Source organism: Clupea harengus, chromosome 13 (assembly GCF_900700415.2).
Source record: "Clupea harengus chromosome 13, Ch_v2.0.2, whole genome shotgun sequence".
NCBI lineage: Eukaryota > Metazoa > Chordata > Actinopteri > Clupeiformes > Clupeidae > Clupea > Clupea harengus.
The window spans coordinates 20,154,402-20,179,291 of NC_045164.1; the positions used below are offsets into that span (position 1 = coordinate 20,154,402).

The 24,890-nt window shown below is 44.8% G+C and overlaps 3 protein-coding genes across 3 annotated transcripts in view; all 3 read right to left on the reverse strand.

Annotated features, from left to right (window-relative positions):
* LOC105912304 (sperm flagellar protein 1) overlaps positions 1 to 6,799 on the reverse strand; it is a 7,719-nt gene extending 920 nt beyond the window's left edge. Inside the window, exons 1-4 of the mRNA XM_031579073.2 lie at positions 6,606 to 6,799; positions 6,065 to 6,107; positions 1,525 to 1,591; positions 872 to 974 (exon numbers count right to left, since the gene is read on the reverse strand). Coding sequence (XP_031434933.1) covers positions 872 to 974; positions 1,525 to 1,591; positions 6,065 to 6,107; positions 6,606 to 6,782 — 390 coding nt within the window. The 5' untranslated portion in view covers positions 6,783 to 6,799. The remainder of the gene's footprint in view (positions 1 to 871; positions 975 to 1,524; positions 1,592 to 6,064; positions 6,108 to 6,605) is intronic.
* Positions 6,800 to 7,059: 260 nt separating this feature from the next.
* LOC116223196 (sperm flagellar protein 1-like) lies at positions 7,060 to 7,800 on the reverse strand. Its single transcript, XM_031579074.2, has 2 exons — positions 7,692 to 7,800; positions 7,060 to 7,364 (listed from the first exon to the last, which is right to left on the reverse strand). Exons 1-2 carry the CDS (start codon positions 7,798 to 7,800, stop codon positions 7,060 to 7,062), a joined length of 414 nt encoding a protein of 137 aa, XP_031434934.1.
* Positions 7,801 to 7,994: 194 nt separating this feature from the next.
* On the reverse strand, positions 7,995 to 24,230 carry adam8a (ADAM metallopeptidase domain 8a). Its single transcript, XM_031579071.2, has 24 exons — positions 23,904 to 24,230; positions 23,569 to 23,681; positions 23,111 to 23,184; positions 22,912 to 22,990; positions 22,467 to 22,543; positions 21,030 to 21,276; positions 20,857 to 20,925; positions 20,592 to 20,758; positions 18,878 to 18,959; positions 18,613 to 18,749; positions 17,926 to 18,103; positions 17,259 to 17,348; positions 16,651 to 16,846; positions 16,042 to 16,096; positions 15,615 to 15,777; positions 15,425 to 15,502; positions 15,121 to 15,205; positions 14,507 to 14,636; positions 13,559 to 13,733; positions 13,071 to 13,124; positions 12,310 to 12,357; positions 10,771 to 10,905; positions 10,270 to 10,341; positions 7,995 to 8,912 (listed from the first exon to the last, which is right to left on the reverse strand). Exons 1-24 carry the CDS (start codon positions 24,121 to 24,123, stop codon positions 8,862 to 8,864), a joined length of 2,775 nt encoding a protein of 924 aa, XP_031434931.1. The 5' UTR covers positions 24,124 to 24,230; the 3' UTR covers positions 7,995 to 8,861.
* Between the last annotated feature and the right edge of the window lie 660 nt (positions 24,231 to 24,890).

The following is a 24,890-nucleotide window of genomic DNA, read 5'->3' on the forward strand; positions in this document are numbered from 1 at the left end:
AATTGAATTTAATTGAATTGAATTAGAACGGTCAGGGCCCCCCTCCAGTGAAGGGGCCTCTAAAACTCTCAGGGCTTCCTACCCCTCGCTATGCCCCTGGTGGTGAGTATGTGAGTTACAACCCCTGCAGGCTTTCTGGACTCACAAAGATAAAAAAAGGTCCTACATTAGAAGACAGTGATGTCATCCAGCTGCATCTAAAAAGGGATGACAAGAGCTTCCCTTTAGGGCCGACCACAGAGAGTAGCTTCCTCTGAGAGTGGCGTGTAAAACTCTGTAGGCTAGTGGAAACTGTGGCCTGAATTAGCCCACGTCAAGTCCACTGGTCCATAAATATCACAGATCAAGAGATATTAGTATGCAGAAAATGCAATGTGTCACAACTGAAAAGCTGATTTAATCGGAAGAATGCTTTCAACACTGTTGATGCCCTGTTAAACCTGTCCTCAGTGATCGGAAGAGTGTAGAAATGCACTTTCGCTGTGACAGTTCCAGAAACACGGTTTCGTAATTCTCACTAATTCAGCAGAAAAGGAAATAACAAGAACTAGGGCTGCAAGTGCCAACATGATGCTCCAGACGTGTGAACTGGTCAAGAGTGTAGCCATGTTTGTGTTCACTGCTGCGTGAAAGGCAAGGGTGAATCTGATAGAGGATAAGATGATCTTGAGAGTTAACTGTGGTGTTATAAATGTTGTATAAATTAACAATTTTATACAGGTGTAACAGTGGTGTGATAAATGCTGTATAAAAGAATATTTTGCATTACACAGGTGTAACTGTGGTGTTATAATTGCTGTATAAACTAACATCTTGTGTGTTCAGGTGTGACTGTGGTGTTATAAATGCTATAAAGAACAGAGTCTCTGACCTCCACAGTCTCACGCAGGGTGAGCAGCGCCTGCTCCTTCTCCTCCATCATCAGGCGGATGGACGGGTCCACATCAGGGCCGAGCAGAACCCTGACCGCCGGCCTGACCAGAGAACGCAGAACACAGCAGAATGCGTCAACACAGAAGAACCACTGAAGGCAGAACACTCAAAACATCTCAAACAAAGAACACATTAGAGAGTCTCAGCGAGAATAATGGCAGAAATCAACACAGAACCATAGGCACCAGGTATCAGCCAGCCAATCACAACTGTCCTCCCAGACAGCAAAGTCCCACAGGTATCTCACACATCAGCCACCCAAGCACCATCGATCACAGCAGCCACAGCACAGGTCAACCAATCAGATCAGCGCAGATTACCCAAACACATCACAATACATGGTCATCACTGGCTGTACACACACTCAGTGCTATGGCTGCAGTGCTAACACACTCAGTGCTATGGCTGCAGTGCTAACACACTCAGGGCTATGGGTGCAGTGCTATGGCTGCAGTGCTAACACACTCAGGGCTATGGGTGCAGTGCTATGGCTGCAGTGCTAACACACTCAGGGCTATGGGTGCAGTGCTATGGCTGCAGTGCTAACTTGCGTGAATCTTCACCTAACGGCTGCAGTGCTGCCCCCCGTACCTGTCTTTGGTCTTCCTCATACGCATGTCCTTTGTCTGGTCCGACTCGCTCACAACATCACCGTTCTCTGCAAAAAATTTACACACACACACACACACACACACACACACACACACACACACACACACATGATTTCCTGTTGACAAGACAGAGGACTTCCACAGACTTTACTTCAATGCATTTCTATTTAATTCTACTGTATATAAATCATCCAGCCAGCCATGAATTCATTCATTCATTTCTATGTTCATTTAGGTGGTCAGAGACCACTACTGATACTGACACTATTCATTGTGGACAGTAACTGCATGGACCTTCAGCATTAGAGCTCTTCATCAGTCCTGTTAACTTTATCTCTCAGTGTCTTTGTTTTCTCTGGACGCATAGCAAAGCCTCACAGAGCTACAGATCAGCTGGGGGAGACCGACAGAGAGACAGAGAGAAAGAGGGAGAGGGAGAGAGAGACAGAGAGAGAGGGCGAGACAGAGAGTGAGAGAGGGCCAGAGAGAGAGAGAGACAGAGAGAGTGAGAGAGAGAGATAGGGAGACCGACAGAGAGAGGGAGAGAGAGAGAGAGAGAGAGAGAGAGAGAGAGAGAGAGAGAGAGACAGACAGACAGGAAGAAAGGCAGGGAGGGCGACAGAGAGTAAACACACAGCTCATTTCTCTCTACTCCACTGACCAGGCCAAGACCCTGGATCTCACACTCCGAAACACACACAAATGCTCAGATTCAAACACATACTCCCCACTGCACACTCACAGACATCCTCCCTAATGCACAAGACACACCATAATACACAGACACAGACACACACACAGACACGAACACACTTAGAAATACTCTCATCCTGCAGCCAAATACATACACATTCACTCATTCTTTCACACACACACACACACACACACACACACAAACACACAAACACTTAATCTCTTTCAGACACGTCATGACACTGAGATGTCATTAATAAGAGGGTCAAGGGTCAGAGAGAACAAGCAGGGATCTCATACACACACACACACACACACACACACACACACAAACACACACTACCTCACACACACCTCCTCACAACGCGACTGATGTCTGACCTTTTAAGCGCTCTATTAAAAACAGCTGGACAGGGAATCTCCCAGACACACACACACACACACACACACACAGGAGAGACTTCACACAGACCAGAGGACGTTACATTGAGAATGCCTGTTCAGGTCCTCATCTACAGAGAGAACAATTCTGCCAATCCCAATAAGAGTGAGATAATGAAGAAGGGAGAGAATGAGAGAGAGAGAGTGAGAGGGGGTGTTTCTGATGGGAAACCCTCTGAAGTGTGAGATAGTGTGGGAAGATGTGGGGTTTGAGTGCTGAACAAGAGGAGAAGGATGAGTAAGTGGAAAAACAGAGAGGCAGAGAGAGAGGGAGAAGGGGGGTAGAGAGAGAGAGAAAGGGAAGGGAGGCGAGAGAGAGGAACATAGGAAAAGAGAGAGAGAGAGGGAAGAGAGAGCAGAGTGAGAGAGGAACAGAGAGAGGGGAAGAAAGAGGGGATAGAGAGAGAGGAACAGAGAGAGGAACAGAGGGAGTGGGGGAGAGAGGGGATAGAGAGAGAGAGAGAGAGGAACAGAGAAAGTGAGAGAAACAAAGGGAGAGAGGGAGTGAGGGAGAGTGAGGGGATAGAGAAAGAGAGAGGGAGGGAGAGAGAGAGAGAGAGAGAGAGCTAGAGTGAGTATTAACAGGGGCAGGAGGCAGAGAGAAAAAGAATGAGGTTGGAATGAGAGCAATAAACTGACGGCTGGCGAGACAAAGAGGAATTCTGTTATCTGATGGGTTTGTTTTCATGCTCTCTGTGTTTGTTATATCTCCCTGAGACAGCAGCACCAAACATCATCAACAACATCTCAACAACAAACTCACCAACATCTCAACAACAAACTCACCAACAAACTCACCAACAAACTCACCAACATCTTACCAACATCTCAACAACAAACTCACCAACATCTTACCAACATCTCAACAACATCTCACTGAGCTCACAGCTCACTTAGCACTCACGTCTAAACCAAAGTTTAGGGACGAGCGTGCACGTCTAAACCAGAGTTTATGGCTGAGTGTGCACGTCTAAACCAGAGTTTAGGGACGAGCGTGCACGTCTAAACCAGAGTTTATGGCTGAGTGTGCACGTCTTAACCAGAGTTTAGGGACAAGCATGCACGTCTTAACCAGAGTTTAGGGACAAGCGTGCACATCTAAACCAGAGCTTAGGGGCGGCGAGCACGTCTAAACCAGAGCTTAGGAACGAGCGTACAAGTCCAAACAAGAGCTTAGGGATGAGCGTGCACGTCTAAACCAGAGCTTAGGGACGAGAATGCACGTCTAAACCAGAGCTTAGGGGCGAGCGTGCACATCTAAACCAGAGCTTAGGGGCGAGCGTGCACGTGTAAACCATCTAAACCAGAGTTTCTGAGACTTACAGGGTCACATATCCTAACAGACACCTAACCTCAATGACATGAGAAACAAGGGAGGCTGACAAAGGCAAGCTCTTTGTGTTGGTTAGACTCTGACACACACACACATACTCACACTCAGACACATACACACACACACACACTCACACACACACACACACACACACACACACACGTCACACACACACACACTCAGATACTCATACACACACACACATGCACGCATACACACACACACACATGCACGCAGACACACACACAGCCATGTGGCTTTCATCTTGCCCCAGTTCTCTGACTAGACTTGTGGTTGCTGTGGGACAGAAATTACTGAGGCAGCCCCTGACACAGTTTCAGCACTTGGACCTGAGCCAGGGGACTTACAGCTGGAGGATGGAAGATGTCAGACTCCAGTGAGACAATCCTCATCATCATCACTGTCAACTTCATCATCATCACCATCACTGTCAACTTCTTCATCATCATCATCATCATCATCACAGTCAACTTCATCATCATCATCAACATCATCATAACTGCCGTCTTCATCATCATCACCATCAACTTCATCACTGCCATCCTCACCACTGTGATCATTGGAACTATTATCAGACTCTTTAAACCACCGCCAGACTATCATCTTCATCAGCTTTGCCAGGGCCACATTACTGTCTTCATCGTTACATCATCAGTGGCACCAGCGCCAGTCTGTCATTACCATCGTCCTCATCGTCACCGTCACCATGACAACCTCCTCCACTGCCCTGCCTCATCCCTGCGGTGGCTCTGCTCAGTCAGCATGTCTCTGTGTTCCCCGTAGCCCTGCAGCTGGGTGACCTGCAGGTGACCTCACGTCTCAGGGAAGCCCCCGTCTGAGCCAGCACACTAGAAACGCCAGGAGAGCATTCACCTCACCTCACCGCAACTCACACACACACACACACACACACACACACACACACACTCACACTGCAGACACACACACACACACACACACACACACACACACTCACAATGCAGACACACACACACACACACACACACACACACACACACTCACACTCACACTGCAGACACACACACACACACTCACACTCACTCACACTCACACCCACAATGCTCACACTCACACTAACACACACACACACACACACACACACACACACACAATGCACACACAGTGCACACGTTTAACAGACACCAGCACAGTGGTCCACTCACCAGCACAGCTTGCAGTCCTGAGACAGACACACACACACCACAATAACACACAGAGAGAGGCATACACTTACTGCCACAAAACACAAGACACACACACCACAACAGAAGACACACACAGGCCACAACACAAGACACACACACACCACAACACAGACACCTATAATACATATGGTTAGATGTGCATACACACCAACATAACAATGGCCACTTCCACCTACGCACACCAGCACCGTACAAACTGCACAAATGAGAAACACAGGACCACAGCAAACATCCACATAACACACTCTTGAAGAACGCAACACATTCCCCCAGGAGCCATACGCTCAACACACACACTCATCAGCTGAAACACAGCGAGCAGTCTAGTTCATTTACACACAAACACACACACACACACACACACATACAAAAATCCCCGGACAGAATCAGTTGGACGCTGCCCTGCATCAGGAGGACGTGCTATAGTAATAATAGCATAATAACCCCAGTCTGGTGGTGTTTATGTCTGTCTGTGCAAGCAGTGTGGGGCTGTCTCATTTATTCATTATGAAGACGCTTTTAACCACAGCAAAAACCCCTGTACAGTTCTACATTTCTTTCAGCATGTGAGCTCCCTGGTTACTGGACCCATGACTTTGGCGTTTTTAGCACCTTGCCCTACCAGTTCAGCTACAGGAGAACTCTAGGAGAACCGTGAGCTCCCTCTGTACTGGACCCATGACTTTTTCATTTTTAGCACCTTGCGCTACCAATTCAGCTACAGGAGAACTCTAGGAGAACCATGAGCTTCCACTGAACACGCCACCTGATGTGCTGCTAAGGGTTGAGGTACTGAAGCACTGTACCTTTGTGTGCTTGGTCATGGGAGATGCTGTAGTACTCCACTTGCTTCGGAGAGAGAAAGAGAAAGAATGAGGAGTTAGTTACTTGCACTCATGATACAAAATTATTTTACTATTACTAGTATATTACTAAGTTTTTTTACTATTACTTTTATATTACTAAGTTTTTTTCTGATAGGCTTCAGCTGACACAGCTGACACAGAGGCAACAAATTTGCTACGCAACAGATTTCCAGCCAAGAGCTGGTTGATGGTTGATATTTGCTGTTTGTGTTGAGATTCTGTATTTTTTGGTCTAAAGCACAAACTCATCATGGCATAACAGGAAATGATGTAACGGCACCTCTAGAACAACCTGTTCTGACACAGACTGTTGTGACACAGACCGTTGTGACACATGGACTTGGCAAATAGCTAAAGCAATCACCATGATCTGCAACATCCACCTCTTCACAGAACCAAGTGATGTGCTACTGGAAATTAACAACTTAACCAAACACACACACACATGAACGCATACACACACAGACACTCGCATACACACCTGCATGTTGTCGCTCACTCTATCCATCCTCTTGCTCTCTATCCTCTCCCGGAGTGTACACAGGACGGGCTCGATGAAGCCAGCCGTGCTCATCACTATCTTCCTCACCACCTCCGCAGGGACGTGGAAGCTCAACTTAGAAAACACCTTCCTGAAACCACACGGACTCATGAGCATCGCACCAGGGCCACGCGCTTAAATCTCATTACCAGGCAGGGTGCTTTATTCTTAAATGGCCACTTAATGACAGCTTTAATTGGTTGGGATGTTGATAATTATAGTCACCACTTGGGTTGTAGCACCCCTAACACAAACATAACGAGTAGGCTAAATTGGGAGAAAATTTGATCTGCTATATCAGTGGTATGATCATCTTAACCATGTCTCCTCTCGCCCCACATCGATTATCTGCGGTAATAATAGCTGTTATCCCTGAAATGTGAGTGTCATAGTCCTAAATCACAGGCTTCAGACTGAGCCCGTCTGTCTCCGCGTTCTCACGTTCCTGTGTTATTGTAACAAGTTGAGAGGACCATGTGTCACATTCCCGCCCGGTCCCCAGGGACTCAGGCGTGGGGTAGCGGGGCAAGATAAGCGACGCGTTGTTTTTATTACTGTCTGTGCCGAGGACTAATAGGCGGCCTTGCCTGTTGAGTGTGCTCCAGTTACACAGCTTCTGTTGAGCGGAGTTGGCTGGTGTGTAGTTGTGTAGCTCCACCAGTTTAGGGAAAAAGTGCTTCACAACCTCCGCAGCCATCACTGGAAAAATAAACATCAAAGCGCCAGTCATGCTTTGTTAACCTACACTTATATTAGCTGGCTAATGCACCGGTGTAGCTGTACTGGCTAACGTTAATTATTAACTCTACAAGGGAATAGTGCATTCCGTAGTTCTGTTTATAAAGTTGTTGTTTATTTTCAATGCTGAAGTAGCTATGAAGCCTTTTACTTCTAAAAACATAAATCAGTTTTGTATAGCAGATGGTGTCGACCTAGCTAGCCGTGTATCCTAACTATCCAGTACAACACATGATGGTTTTAATTGGCAAATTTAATCTAACGTTAACTCAAACGCTTTCTGGCTACCTCCGTCGCTGAAGTCTCTAGTGATATTCCTTTTTGATCTGGAGAGAGGTATTTTATCAATCCAAGCGTACAGTTCTTGTAGTGTCTCTTCGTCTAACTCGTTATCCATTTCAGAAGCGTGATTATAATCAAATGCTAAAACTGACGTTACTTAAAACAGAAAACAACCGAGGCCACTCTTGTTCAAAGCTCCTCTTGTCAGGGCGATTGTTTGAGTCGTTACTAGGCAACCAATTTACGGCAGACGAGGGAGGACATCTTCTGCGTGTTCACGCTCTGGGCAAACGAGTGGGACAAACTGAGTATAGTTATGACTTTTTATTGCTCGGTAGAAAATGCAGAGAATAAACAAAATGACACAAATTCACATATTTTGACGTTATGATTATGAAATAAAACAGTAAATTAAAAAGAAAAATGCTGAGAATCAATAAGACAAATACAAAAGGTTTCAGACCAGCTGAACAAGAAAACTGCCTAAAAAAAACAACTGGCACAACCCTTTCAAATGCCTCTGTCAATGTGCAAAAAAACAACATAAACATGTAAACATAAACTCGACAGACACAAGTGACCTATAGGAAAAACAAATGTGCAGAAATATAACAGCATCAGTGGCTTGAAAAAAGACAGAACAATCCAACTGGACCAAAATGGCCTCATTCTTCATTAATATCCAACTTCAGAGAGGCTGCGGTCCGTGTGGAGAAAAATATTTTGCAGCCCTGGCCAGACTGTGACGTATCCAGTCCTGTGAGCTCTTGCTGTCCAGGGGCATCTAGAGCAGTGCGGCAACACAACAATTCAGCAATTATGTCCATGAAAAGAGCACTTTGTCTGGCACTCGTACCATTAAAAAGTCCCTGAAAGAAAGACCTACATGTGGACGGCCCGAAAACAAGCAGCGGGTCCTGCACCCTGCGCTAAACATGCCTCCAGTATCCCAGAGGGCATTGCTCCTCGAACACCAGCCACAAACACTCCAGCCCAAAGAAAAAAACAGCACGTCATCATCTCCCTCTCCCTCTCCTCCTTCGGTTCCTCCTCTAAGGCTGCTGGTGTGGTGGGGACGGTAAAACACTAGACCTCCTGTGGGTCTGTCTGTCTCTAAAGCGACTCCTCATTTCCTCTCATCTCCTCTCCTCTCGTCTCGTCTCCCGGTCTCTTAGGTCATCTGCGACCCCGTGGGGGAATGAGAGCCAACTTCTGCCCTGCTGGGACCTGCACACACACACACAAAATCACAACGTGTAAGTAACAATGCAACACACACACACACACACACATACAAGCCAGTGTTGCTCAGTCACACACTGCCAATGCCTCACCAACACGTAACTCAGCAACGACAACACACACACAGAAAGAAAAAAACACAGATTCAACAAAACAATTTGACATTGAGCGAGACAGATCACAGTGGTGGATAACCACACACACACGTACCGTAGGGTAATAGATAACAGTGGTGGACACACACACACATGTTGGGTGAGACAGATGACAGTGGTGAAGACACACACACACACACACACATACACAAACACAAACACACACATGTTGGGTGAGACAGATGACAGTGGTGAAGACACACACACACACACACACACACACACACACACACACACACATACACAAACACAAACACAAACACACACATGTTGGGTGAGACAGATGACAGTGGTGGAGACACACACATACACACACACGTTGGGTGAGACAGATGACAGTGGTGGAGACACACACACACACACACACACACACACACACACACACGTTGGGTGAGACAGATGACAGTGGTGGAGAGACACACATACACACACACGTTGGGTGAGACAGATGACAGTGGTGGAGACACACACACACACACATACACATACACACATACACACATACACACACACACACGTTGGGTGAGACAGATGACAGTGGTGGAGACACACACACACACACACACACACACACACATACACAAACACAAACACACACATGTTGGGTGAGACAGATGACAGTGGTGGAGACACACACACACACACACACACACACACACACACACACACACACACACACACACATACACAAACACACACACGTTGGGTGAGACAGATGACAGTGGTGGAGACACACACACACATATACACACACACGTTGGGTGAGACAGATGACGTTGGATGAGTGGAGGAGATCAGTTGGGTGAGACAGATGACAGTGGTGGAAACACACACACACACACACACACACACACACACACACACACACATACACACGTTGGGTGAGACAGATGACGTTGGATGAGTGGAGGAGATCAGCAGCGCCAGTGACTCAGCGCACATTAAACCCCCCCAGACATTCCCATGTGTGGTTGGGGAGCTGTGGTGTGGTGAGGCCAGATGTGAGTGTTTGACACACATACATACACACACACATACACGCATACACACACACCCACGCGCTCACACACACACACACTACTGAGAAGCTGAGCTGAGTCTCTTGCTAACTGCTGCACTCCTCAAACCGAGTTCCATTCCATTCACACAAGGCAGCCTGTACTGTTCAGTCGGACAGGTAAGCGCACCTCTAATTTCCATGGCGACGGTGATGAGGAGGGCTTCACAGGGGGCACTGGAGGGGGGGTTGGCTTGTTTACCTGGTGACAAAATCACAAATCATAAACAAAAGCAGCTTATCAACTTGTGCACAACAAAACCCTAAAGTCCTACATGAAGATAAGAACATGACCAACAACATCCTGCTGAAATGCATGTATGTGTGCGTGTGTGTAAGAGTGTATAAGTGTGTGTGTGCGTGCATGTGTGTGTATGAGTGTATAAGTGTGTGTGTGTGTGTGTGTGTGTGTGTGCGTGTGTGTGTGTGTGTATGAGTGTATAAGTGTGTGTGTGCGTGTGTGTATGTGTGTATAAGTGTGTGTGTGTGTGTGTGTGTGTGTGTGTGTGTGTGTATGAGTGTATAAGTGTGTGTGTGCGTGTGTGTGTGAGTGTATAAGTGTGTGTGTGTGTGTGTATGCAAACAGAAGAAAGCACAGAGTAGGTTGTAAGAAGAGGTAAGGTTCACACACCGTTTTTGGGGTCAGTGGAGGCAAAGGCCTCGATGGAGCTTGTGGTTTGCTCACCACATGTAGTTGACGGCTTGCCACAGGAAGTGGCTTGTTCGCTGGAGGTACAGGCTTGTTTGCTGGAAGATGAGGTTTGACCTGTGGTGAAAACACAACTCTTAGTAAGGGATAATGTATAGTCTGCCGGTCTGCATTGGAAAATAAATCTTGACATAACGAACAAAACAAAAAGTACGAACAAAAAGTAATTTTGTTGCCATTTAGTGACTTTAAAATAGTTGTTTAAAGTTTAAAGTTTCAGGTGTTTTGTAGCAACCTATTAGTTGTGTGTGTGTGTGTGTGTGTGTGTCAGTGGCGGCTTGTCCATAAGGGCGATTGGGGCGACGCACTGCCTAGGAAAAAAAAAAACTCTGTCGGATTCTACCACTAGACCGTCTGATCCATAGACATAGTATACATATATATATATACAGTATATATGTCTATGGTCTGATCTGCCTCTGTATGTCATTGTCGAATCAGGTAACAGTCATTCAGTCAGCCTAAAGTCGCGCTTCAAATGGCCCCGCCCCTTCTGGGGCGATTTGGGGCGAAATGAAAATCGCCCCAGACCTCTCCCATTGACTCCCATGTTAAATCCATTTTTTTCACAAAACAAAGCTCTCAATGCATTCTCTATGGCTTCCGGGAGGGCTCGCCCCTCCATGTCGTGTCATAAGTAATGGACGTAAAAGCCTATACGAACGTCATACAGCCTCGACAGAGGCAACAACTCGATTCGCTCATTGACAGAAACTCCTTTTTAGTCGGCGTACTAATGAAGATAAATTGACAACAAAACAATTAGAACTTCCTAGACCAAATGTATCCATTGAACAGGTTTCTACAAAGGGAGGGAAATCCTACATCCAAGAATTGGAACGAAAGAAAATCGCGGTCGTGAAGTGGCTAATGCGGTCTGTATTTCTATAAACCACTGTCACTTTTCATAGGTTTCACAGTGTGTTTCACAGTTTGCTTCTTGTACTAACACTGAATTATTTTTTATGTGATCACTTGTTTTGCTTTTGTAAGCCAATACTTTCAAGATCAGTCAATAAATATTGTTGGTTTTGACTTATGTTACCCCTTCTTTATGTTGTTACTGGACATATCATGTGTCCTGTTAAGCTATGTTACATCATACAACATTTGACGTGGATAATGAAAAAGTGGGATCATTTAATGTGGAGCCACATCATGTTTGCTTATGAAGGCTCCTGGATGCAACTTTCTTCCATAGCTTTCCACCTGTAACTTGCTACTCTAGCTATGTAGCAAGAGGGGACATATTACTGTTGTGTGCTGCCAATAGTGGACAAAAAGGTATTGTTGTATGAGTTAATCAGCTAACTTGATGTACCTACTGAATGGGTCGCCTTAATCATTATAAAAAAAATTGCCCCCCCTGAGAATTTTTTCAGGAGCCGCCACTGGTGTGTGTGTGTGTGTGCCCATGTGTATGTGTGTCTACATTACTGTTCTATAAGGGATGATGCTCACATGAGGCACAGCAGGAGAGGACTTTGCCGGTGTTACACAGCCTGAGTTCTGAAAGAGAACAGCGTTCGCATGTTATCATGCACTCAGTACAAATCAGTCCCCACAGATTAATTACGCACCACACACACACACACCTCACCCACACACAAACACACACATGCACTGTCCCTCTGTTGTAGTTCAGCTGTGCATAGGTGCAAGAGGTGGAATTACTGATGTTGCTCTGCTGCGTTATACGGTATAACACAGTGATGGGTAGTGTGTTTGTGTTGTAATACGGGTAGTGTATTTGTGTTGTAATATGGGTAGTGTATTTGTGTTGTAATATGGGTAGTGTATTTGTGTTGTAATATGGGTGGTGTGTTTGTGTTGTAATATGGGTAGTGTATTTGTGTTGTAATATGGGTAGTGTATTTGTGTTGTAATATAGGTAGTATATTTGTGTTGTAATATGGGTAGTGTGTTTGTGTTGTAATATGGGTAGTGTATTTGTGTTGTAATATGGGTAGTGTATTTGTGTTGTAATACGGGTAGTGTATTTGTGTTGTAATACGGGTAGTGTATTTGTGTTGTAATATAGGTAGTATATTTGTGTTGTAATATGGGTAGTGTATTTGTGTTGTAATATGGGTAGTGTATTTGTGTTGTAATCTTTATGATATTCATAATGATGTTGCTCTGGTGTGTTTTACTGTATAACACTGTGATGGGTAGTGTACTTGTGTTGTAATCTTTATGATTTATTTGCAGTAGGAAAGTACCTGTGGCTTAGGGTCATGAGGTAACACGGGCTGCACTGGGGGCTTCTTAGGTGGCTGAGAAGGAAGCGACAGAAACAAGTCAGACTCTCAACCCAACACAAGTACACAAGTTTCACTGCAGTATGAACACTGCTTGTAGCACCCTAACAAGTGCACTGGCAGGATACCAAATTGAGCACTTGGGGACCTCACTGGATCCGTGACTAGGACATTTAAAGACTGAAATAGTTGTGATGGGGTGCAGAGGGCATCATAGATCAATAAGACCCAGATGGACCCTCTGTTTGGGGTGTGGTGCGTAAGGGAGGGTTTGGTCATGGTTTGGTCAGGGGAGGGGGGTGGATGGTGGGGCTAGTATAAAGTGTGCTTAGGGGGTGGGGGGTTCAGAAATGTGGGGTGAGGGAAGGTCGTATGGCATGGTGGCATGGTCGTATGGCATGGGTAGAGGGGGGTTTGGAGTATTTTGGGGTGGGGGGGTTGTTTCTCACCTGTGGGGCAGTGCGGTTGGGTACTGGTTTCACGCCGAGAGGCTTGCAGCTCTGCGTCACCGTGGACTCCAGGAAGGTGGGCAAACTGATGCGAGGGGGTCCACAGCGAGGGCTGTTCTTGGCACTGCCTGCCTGAAATACAGGGTTGGCCTCGCCTGAGGAGGTGCGTGGTACCCTGAAGGCATTTTCAGGGACAACACAAAACAAAACAAACAAACAAACAAACACAAAACACATGACCATTCATGAACAGATATTTCCATGAAGTTCATTCAGTACATGTTTGCGTCCACTGGGGGACTACAGAAGCGTATCTGTACAGATCCAACCCCCAACCCTTTACTTAGCCTAGGTTTGTATCCAGTGTCAACTCTAACTGTAATGTGTAAAGTTACCCACCCCACCAAACCTCTATGTGACCTCTGTGTACCTGACTGTAGGTATGGGACTAAGAACGTGTGACCTCTGTGTAACTGACTTGTGTAGGTATGGGACTAAGAACGTGTGACCTCTGTGTGACCTCTGTGTATCTGACCTCTGTAGGTATGGGACTAAGAACGTGTGACCTCTGTGTATCTAACCTGTGTAGGTATGGGACTAAGAACGTGTGACCTCTGTGTACCTGACCTGTGTAGGTATGGGACTAAGAACGTGTGACCTCTGTGTATCTAACCTGTGTAGGTATGGAACTAAGAACGTGTGACCTCTGTGTAACTGACCTGTGTAGGCATGGGACGAGGAAAGTGGTGCACAGAGATCTGGCCATTGTGTGAGGTACCTTAACCACTAACACAAGGACTCTGACATCTCTGACGTTATGATCTCTGAGTACCTGACTTGTTTAGGCGGAGGCATGTGACAGAGATAGAACTGTGTGAGCCCCTAACCACCAGCACAGGGAAGTGAACACGGAGAGATCCGTGAGATCTGCGAGGTTGGGAGGCCTACCTCTTGCCCTTAACGGCTGTCCTGTCCATGGAATGGGAGGTTTTGCAGCAGGACAGGCCAGCCATGAGCAGCGTGAGCAGGAGCAGCACGCCCACTGCCACACACACACCAATCACCACACCGCTGGAGCCTACAAGATACACAACACACAATACGCTTTAGATACCCACACACACACACACCAATCACCACACCGCTGGAGCCTACACGATACACAACACACAATATGCTTCAGATACACACGCACACACACACCAATCACCGCTGGGGCCTACAAGATACACAACACACAATATACTTCAGATACACACACACACACACCAATCACCACACCGCTGGAGCCTACAAGATACACAACACACAATACGCTTCACACACACACACCAATCACCACACCGCTGGGGCCTACAAGATACACAACACACAATACGCTTCAGATACACACACACCAATCACCACACCGCTGGAGCCTACAAGACTAACTTACTTCTAACATAGGTGAGTTATCACAGATAGCTTCTGATAGGTTCATGCACGAGTGAATTCTAACTAATTTCTAACTAATTTCCTGGCCACCAGTGAGGCTGTGACATCACAGACCGGAGGGGTGTTACCTGTCTCCTGATTGGGCAGCTCCGCTGTGCAGTAGGGCGGGGCCCAGCCTGGGTCACAATGGCACTCGTTCTCATGGTTACACACCTGTAACAGGAAAGGGTGAGGTCAGTCAGATAAACCCACACACAGACATGACCTTTCACACTCCACAATTAACAATTGTTGAGGCAGCGGTCAGCAGAACCTGGCCACAGCCTGATGACCTATTAGCTTGCAAGGGACACGATGAGAGAACCTTCTAGAAAGAACTGCCTCAGAGAAGAAATGCCCCAGAGAAAGAACTGCCCCAGACAGGGCACTTACCCCACGGTTGTTGCATTTGTCTGAGCAGTCCTTGGTTCCATACACAGACACGTCCTGACACAGGCCTTTAACACACACCTGGGGGAACAGAAATTGACTTGAGCGCTCTCTCTCTCTATCTCTCACACACACACTCTCTCACACACACACACACTCTCTCACACACACACACACACACACACACACTCACCATACTGTTGGCACATTTAGTCCCAGTGGGAGCTCTCTTCAGGTCGTCCTGGCCGTTAGAGATACTGGTGATTTTTTTACACTTTCCTCCCCTTGGCAATGACCACTCCATGCCGTACCGGGCCGTCCCCCCCGTGCACTGCACGTTCTCACACTTCAACTGCCTGCAGTTAGCCACAACACACACACACACACACACACACACACACACACACACACACACAGGGCTGATTCATCACATAAATCAACTGATCGACATTATGACTTTGCAACAGACCCCATTTTACTCATATTGAACATATGTGTGATAAATTCATTCTTTCAGTGGTATCTGAGTGTAGAAATGCCCCCTAATGCCCCCCTTATGTCCCTCTAATGCCCCTGAACACGTTGGTTTTGTACCGTTAGCTGTTTTTCTTTTAACGTACCTTTCATCACAGGCCAAGCGATAATTACAAGTATTGACGAAACACGAGTCTGCATCTGGAAGAAGAATGCACAAACCAAAGTCAAATATAACTGCTGTTGCTATGGTAATGGGAGTACAATAACTTAGTAATTAGTGGACAGATAAGTGAATGATGAATGAGAACCACTGGTGCAGATGAGTGGGTGCTCCACAGCATTAAAAACATTACAAATAGACTATAGAATAGAATTGAAATAGAATTCCAATTTCCAATGACATCATGCTCCATGTCAAACTCAGAAAAGGCAGTAAATTAAACGCTGGGGGTGTGGATAACATGCTTTGTTTGCTACTTAAAATAATAATTAAATTAAATTAAATTAAATTAAATTAATGAATCCACATAGATTAGTTTAGTAGATTAATTATTAATAATACAAATAAAAAGCAGGTAGAAGATGTATTTGTGGGCAAATGAATGTCCTAAGCATCATCACTGTCCTCAGTAACATTTCTCCTCCTGAACTGAGCTGAGCTGAGCTGAGCTGAGCTGAGCTGAGCTGAGTTGAGTTGAGTTGAGTTGAGCTGAGTTGAATTGAATTGAATTGAATTGAACTAAATTGAGTACCTTCTCCAAAGAGTAGGCGGCACTGCTGCTGGTGGGAGGGGCACTGGCCATTGTAGCAGTATCCGCGGTTACGGTTGCATGGGATACCGTTCATCCGGTAGACGTCACGAGGGCAGTCACCAGAACTCCCAGAGCAGTGCTCCGTCAGATCACAGTCATGGGCACTCATCCTGCACATGTTCCCCGCTGCCTTAAACTGGACAAAACATACACATAACACAACACATAAACACGCACACCAACAATAAATATTACACACAAAACATACACATAACATAACACACACAAACATACATATTGCACACAAAACACACAGAGACACACACACATACATATATTATACACGTAACAAAAACGCACACATATCACACACAAAACGTACACATATACCACACACACATAAATATCACAGGAGAAAACATCCACACACAAACAAAACCGGGTTGGAGAAATGAGTAAGCTATGTAAGGTGTGATGTGGTGGGTGGGTGTGATGTGAAGAGAGACAGGTAACCCGAGGTCATCAGTGAGACAGGTGCATTGTGTCTGATTTAACATGAGAGGTGTGTGTCGGGTAAGACAGGAGACATGTGTGAGGAGTGCTCTTACCTTACAGTTCTGGCAACACTCTCCTTCTGCACACTGGGAGCTCTCCGTCAGGCGGCAGGTAGTGGCATTACAGCAGGGGTTAGTACACTCCTGGGGGAACAACAGCAGGGGTTAGTACACTCCTGAGGGAACAACAGCAGGGGTTAGTACACTATTAAAGGGAACAACAGCAGGGGTTAGAACACTCCAGAGGGAACAACAGCAGGGGTTAGTACACTCCTGAGGGAACAACAGCAGGGGTTAGTACACTATTAAAGGGAACAACAGCAGGGGTTAGAACACTCCAGAGGGAACAACAGCAGGGGTTAGTACACTCCTGAGGGAACAACAGCAGGGGTTAGTACACTCCTGGGGGAACAACAGCAGGGGTTAGTACACTCCTGAGGGAACAACAGCAGGGGTTAGAACACTCCTGGGGGAACAACAGCAGGGGTTAGAACACTCCTGAGGGAACAACAGCAGGGGTTAGTACACTCCAGAGGGAATACCACTCATTCTTAAGGGAAAAACAAAAGGGATGAGTGCACTTATTCGTAATTGAGAATAATGACTGGATTACAGGTAGATTAATATATTAAGATAAATATAAATATAAGAGAAATATTTATAAATAAATAAACAGATACATAAATCAAGAGATGCAGAGATCAGAGAGACACACAAATACCTCCACTGTCCCGCAGTCACACTCTTCTCCCTTCTCCAGGAAGGCGTTGCCGCACACAGGAGCCCCGTACACCTGTTCAGGGCGGGGCTTGTTGACCAGGCAGCTGGGGTTGTAGTCCTCCAGGAACTTCCTGTAGGCCGCCTGGCTGCAGCTGCTGAAGCGCTCTGGGTAGACAAAGCTGCACGCCACCCCAAGATGGAGACAGAAAGAATGAGTCCAGCATCCCCACACCATACACAGCCTCATCATCATAACACCATACCCACGGCCTCATCAGCCCCACACCATACACACGGCATCATCATCCCCACACCATACACACGGCCTCTGACACTAACTCCACCACCCCTCGCCTTTCCCCTGGCCTGTTTTAGAGAGACATACTGTAACTGGATATCTACCTAACTGTATTAAGTGCAGTGCTGTTTTAGAGAGACATACTGTAACTGGATATCTACCTAACTGTATTAAGTGCAGTGCTGTTTTAGAGAGACATACTGTAACTGGATATCTACCTAACTGTATTAAGTGCAGTGCTGTTTTAGAGAGGCATACAGTGACTTGGATATCTACCTAACTGTATTAAGTGCAGTGCTGTTTTAGAGAGGCATACAGTGACTGGATATCTACCCAACTGTATTAAGTGCAGTGCTGTTTTAGAGAGGCATACAGTAACTGGATACCTACCCCACTGTATCTGCCATGACGCAGCTCTTGCCGTCTTTCCCGCAGTGGCAGCTGTCCTCGTCGTGGCTCATGCCCAGATTGTGCCCCATCTCATGGGCCATGGTGGACGCCAGGCTGAGGATGCCGTCATGGCGATCCTGCAGAGAGGGGATGTTGAGTTCAAGCGCCTCTGGAACTCAAACAGGAGGCAGGTAACATGCGACGGTGCTACTGCGGGTTTACTTTAAGGAGTGAAACACCTGGGGCACAGGTGGGATGCTTTTACCTGATTCACACCACCTGATTTGTCGAAACACATGACTGACACAAACGCCAGTCCCACAGTACTGCCTTCAAAATCCACTCCACTGTAAGACAGAGAGAGACTGCATTAGGATTAAGACAGAGAGACACTGCATTAGGACTACAGTGATGGCCAGTTTGGAGGAGTTAGTAAAAGAAACAGCACAATGGCACGGTTTGGTGTTACTGGTTTATCTCACACACCCATGGCTGATTACATTTCCACCTCTAGTTCTTCATTTCTGTTTTAGGAAGTCTCAGATCCTACACGGCCAGGGAACTGAGTCTGTTGAGTCATAAGTCTCAGATCCGACACTATCGGGGAACTGAGTCTGTTGTGTCATAAGTCTCAGATCCTACACGGCCAGGGAACTGAGTCTGTTGTGTTTTTAGGCGTATGTTTTCCTCTCTGTGTATGAGCAAGTAAGCGAACCATGCATTGTCAAATATCCTATCAAAACTACGGTAAAGTACTGGCAACTATAACCCAGTAACACACTGTAGTGCATTTCTAGTATTTTATTAGCACAGTAATCACATTAACATGACCCTGCTGTAAAAAACATTATACAGTAAATTACCAGAAGCATACGATACATCTACTTTTAGTTCAACTTAGTATGTATGTACTGTTAGAAAAGCAAGGTTAGCCTATGTTTAAGTTTTTTTTTTAAACTAGCTATACATTTTTAATTCTTCGTAAATTTCAAAGCATTTTAATGTAGTAATCCATTTCATTCTGGAGTTGGATGGTTTTTGATTGAAATTTTGTTCAGTTACGATGCAAGTCAACCCAACAACTTTTGCAGTTTTTCTTGTGCTGTTTTCAATAACGTTCGTTAACCTCTTAAGTGTGGTTTATTTTTGTTTTGTATTTCAAATTCAGATTCAGCTGTAATAGCAGTCAGCAAGTCTGTCTGTAGCCCAACAGGTGGGGCAGGTCATAAAGCAGAGTGTTACTGGCACTAAGGTCATGGGTCTGGTTCCTGAGAGATGCATAATAATGAAGTCTGTTTGCTACTTTTACTTTCACTCTGTTAAACCAAATAGACTGCGAAGTTCATAAATGAAACGTGAGCACTGTAGCTTCCTTGGGATGTAAACGCACTGGCCCCATAGCAGCTGTATCTCTGTATGTACCGTGCCTAGATATATAAGCTAACCCTGGCCTCCAAAATCCCCCATGGTGCAGCAGAATCAGACAGACTGCTTAGTGTGCGCTGTGCATCAGCTTATATCGGCACACTTTTGAGTGCTATGCTGCCAACACCCCAGCACATGGGTCATGAGAAAAAGCAGCGAAGGAAAAAGGTTTTGACCTCTGACCTGATCTACTAACTTAAATTCAAATGTTTGCTCTTTTCCTCCTGTTCAATTTCAATTCAAATCAATTGCATTTGTTTATATATCACCATTAAAAATGCATTTGTTTATATATCGCCATTAAAAATGGACACTGTCCAAAAACGCTTAATAGAGGCCTGCCCTGAACCCTCTAGAGCAAACTTTTCACAGTAAATGGTAGTAATTTTCCACAATGCAATTGTGGGATACATAGTACTATGCAGGACATCTGTTCTACAGTAAGACATTTTTGTAGATTTATAATTAATACCCATAATGCATTTGTGATTTACAGTAATGCACTACAAAGCAGTTACACAATAATATACCATAAAAATCACAGTGTGACTCACGTGACAAACTGGGCATTGTCGTGTTTCTTCCGCTTCATCAGATTATTCCTCTGCCAGTCGACAAATTGGTTGAGCAAGTCACTGGGTCTTGAGCTCACCACAATCTGATCAGTAGACCAGATCTCCAGACCCACCAGGATCACACGCAGGTTCAAGGGACGGTACAGCTGTTGGGGGGGGGGGCGACAGATTCAACATTAGGGGAGGGGGGGTCACCACAGCAACAGAGCTAACAGTAAAGTAATGGTTGTTATTGTTAACATACCATGTCAACATGATTTGCAACTTTCAGGATAAACTCCTCCACCTTCTTCTTGGTTTTATAGTGCTTGTACTGAAAGACAAAAGGTCATTAGTTTGGGCCTGTGGAAGAGAAATGTAGAAAAAAAGAGAAAAACTCTACTCTAGGTTCTCCAGGCTGGTCCTTGGGCGGCTCACCTCACTGCTGTCGACCACCACCATCAGCTCCACGAAGCGCTGGGCCTTCAGTGACGCGCGGCTCCGCATGCCCAGTGGGCGGGGGGTGTCGTCGTACAGGACATCCATCTCCGGGTGCACACCCGCGCCTCGCTTCTCTCTGCTCCTCTTTGTCAGGTGCTCAGGGCGGTACAGGGCGTGATCGCCCTCCACGGAACCTTCCAGAGGCTCGATGAGATACACCTTCTGGTCCACTGACACCACACCGCTGGGAGAACCGGTCAAAGATATATATATAATATTTAGTAGTGTATATAAATAATATGTACATGTTTGCATATATATATACTGTATATTTGCATTTATAATCACTAGACACCACTGACGGAGACAAACATGTCATTAACATCCTATTTAACATTACATACCTAATGTAGATATGTGCCATGTAAATAAGACATTCATAATTATCACTGGGCAAACTATACTAATATAAACTAAACTACATGTTAATAGAAAATGTCCAATTATGTATGTTAATATAAAATGTATTACATGATTTTACAATACATGTTTATATATGTGTATATACATGTGTTTATATATGTGTTTATATATGTGTATATACATGTGTTTATATATGTGTTTATACATGTGTTTATATATGTGTTTATATATGTGTATATACATGCAGCTCTTCTCAAGGACTAAATGTGCTTATGAGGCAAATGAGGAAATGTGGGCTCTTTGTTAATGATCAAAGCTAGAGAACACTAAGAAAGAAAGAAAGAAAGAAGGAATGAATGAAGGAATGAAAAAAGAAAGAAAGGAAGAAGGAAGGAAAGAAGGAAAGAAAAAGAGAGAAGAAAAGAAGGAAGAAAATAAAGAAAGAAAAGAAAGAAAGAAGGAAGGAAGGACAGAAACAAAGATGCTATTTTCAATTTAAAGACGAATCTCATTCATCCCATTAAAAGGAACTGAAATCTTACACAATTTGCATGATTCATAATCGCATGAATCTCATGTGTACTTTTTTTTTACACGTCACAAGAAAACTACTCTTTTTAACACGTCACAAGAAAACTATTCTTTTTTACACGTCACAACAAAACTACTCTTTTTTACACGTCACAAGAAAACTACACTTTTTTTACACGTCACAAGAAAACTACTCTTTTTTACATGTCACAAGAAAACTACTCTTTTTTACACGTCACAACAAAACTACTCTTTTTAACACGTCACAAGAAAATGGCCTGGCCAAGGTAGGCTGCTGTAACTGGTAGATGTAACATATCTGTATTAACCTCTCTGTACTTCTTTTGAAATGACTTACCATAAACTCCACGAAAACCTTTACTTACTAAGAGGCCAATGTATCTAAAGTAAAAACTACATTTACAGGATGGCACACTATGTCATTTAAACTACTGTCTGAGTGTGTAAAATCTGACTTACTGCATTCCAGAGCAGAGGCCAACACTGATAGAAGAGTCCACCAGCCCAGGGACGTGACCATGATAATAGCAGTGATCCTACACACACACACACACACACACAGAGAGACATAGAGAGAGAGAGAATTATTACACAGTATAACATCCACACTTTTTGAGCATCGTTTCTCAGTCCTAAGGATGTTGTGTCGTACCCTTGTACTATTCCTACCTATGCCAACCCTGAGAAGACTTGTACTACCTACCACCTTCACATCACCAACATACTGTCACCATAAAGAATATTGTGAGACTGTGTGTGTGTGTGTGTGTGTGTGTGTGTGTGTGTGTGTGTGTGTGTGTGTGAGAGAGAGAGTGAGGGGGAAAGAGAAAGAGAGATGTGTGTGTTTCCGTGTAAGTGTGTGTGCGCACAAGATATATCTTTTGGTTTTTGTGTGTGCACTCACTGCAGCCTCTGAGCCTGTTGTTGACACAGTCCCATCCTTTTTGTAGTGTGTCAGAGTGTAATCCTTCCCGATTAAATCTCTGAAATGAAACATTAAAACACAGATATAATTAAAATGACCAAACCATTTCTGAAGCTAATTTCCATGTAAAAAAGCACAGTAAGAAGTAATTCTGTTAACAGTCTGGTCAGTAACGGACCTGTTCTTTTCTAAGTGCAGAGTGTAGTTCTTCCCCTCCGCTACCAGTCCGAAGTGTAGTTCATCTGGGAATGTCTGCCACAACAGGATATTGATCAAGGCATAAATTCATGTAAAAATATATGGTATAACCTATAATCTAATTGGGACAAAATATTGATTTTATAATACCAAAGCAACAGACCCAAGTAGACTATAGATAGTAAAAATATGTCTCTCTTTGGGTGCTTTGGGCTGGTCAAACGGGAGAGGCTTAGAAAGACAAAGGGTTATAGCCCGCTGTCTGTCTGCAGAGATATCCGATGACTAATCCATTAGCGGATTGTAAGCTAATAAAAAACAGATGGCCTGATTGACTCCACCGGTAACCATTCCGAGCCAGGGTCTACTGTAACCTATGCCGCATCCTATGGATGAACTTCATAGGCCAAAATCTGAGACTGAAACATGGGTACACACCTGTTGAGAAGAGGCACTCCTTTTCGTGCGTCCGTTAACGTTTAGTTTCAGAAGTCGAACCACATCATAGCGCGAAACATGTGGTAACGCTTGGCTGCAGATGACAAACGAACCTACAGAAAGAGTAATGCATTCACAGCGCGAATTAATAGATGTGTAAAGAGTATGTTTACTTAATTGCGGTTTTCTTTCATAAAGTCATATGTGCATACAGCCTAGTGCTGGTCGAGTGAAGTGGGAAAAGAAAAGCTTAAAGATAAAGACATCATCAACTGTTTCCACACGATGGTTTCCTATTCAAACTTGACAGAATTGGGTTTTGTAGGTCAACTTACCTAACAGTGAAAGACAGATATGAATCCATAGTAAAACTCCAGTGTGTTTCATGTTCATAGTTACAGCCCGATCTCGCAGCCGGTCAGCGCAAACTGTGCCGCTGAAGCGGCACTTGAATAGGTTAATTCTGGCAAGCGTGCGCTCCGCCTCTACAGCGATGCAATATGAATTAGCATATAGGCTATGACCACTCATCCGGCAAGTCAGGCGGTGAATCATTGTCGAGTCAAGAATTACAGGAAGATTTTAGTGACACATGAAAAAAGCCGAGAGTAACACACTTCCTTTCGTCCGGATAAAGTTTAGCCTACTTAACCCATTTGGCTGGACAGTCTGCACCAATCACTTCAATGACCAGCACACCCTAACATTGCTAGCTTTGGATGAGGGATATGGCTGTGTGTTTATAGGGTGGTAGGTTTCATACAGCCCAGTTTTAAATCAATAGTTTTATTTTAGCCCTACGCTATAAAGGAAACAAGAGGCCTATAATAGGCTACATTAATTAACCCAAGAGATTTGTCTGACTTAACATATGTAGGCATGTAAAAGGGTGTAGCTCAAGTACGGGTATCTTACCATGAGAATTAATTGACAAATAACTTTAATGAATTTAATGTATTTAACTTCCAAAAAAGTCTCATCTAACATCCTGCTGTGTGTGGTGAGGTAGCCGATGAACTCAAACACTTAGAACATGCGTCGAGCGCTTCTCAATGAACGTGACATTTCTGACATCTAGTGGTCAAATGTAGAAATGATATAGCAACAGGACGTACCATCGATTGCACATAGAGTCACTGTCACCAGTACAGGGAATCAGTCGAGTCCTGGTATCACGTAGTCTCTTTTGCCAGTGAATGACCCCCTTTGTTTAAGACTTCCAATAAATCAGTCAAGCAGGACATTATTTTCCCATTGAGAAATGAGAAAATAATAAATATATTTAAAAAATTAAAATAAATTAAATCTGCGAACCGGGGGAC

Excerpts from the sequence above, each read along its gene's own strand:
- LOC116223196 (XM_031579074.2), bottom strand. The coding sequence starts at position 7,800 with ATGGATAACGAGTTAGACGAAGAGACACTACAAGAACTGTACGCTTGG. Across the intron at positions 7,365-7,691 it reads TAGAGACTTCAGCGACGGAG|TGATGGCTGCGGAGGTTGTG; the intron begins GTAGCCAGAAAG and ends TTATTTTTCCAG.
- adam8a (XM_031579071.2), bottom strand. The coding sequence starts at position 24,123 with ATGATTCACCGCCTGACTTGCCGGATGAGTGGTCATAGCCTATATGCT. Across the intron at positions 16,097-16,650 it reads CCGCCTACTCTTTGGAGAAG|ATGCAGACTCGTGTTTCGTC; the intron begins GTACTCAATTTA and ends TTCTTCTTCCAG. Across the intron at positions 15,503-15,614 it reads CTAAATGTGCCAACAGTATG|GTGTGTGTTAAAGGCCTGTG; the intron begins GTGAGTGTGTGT and ends CTGTTCCCCCAG.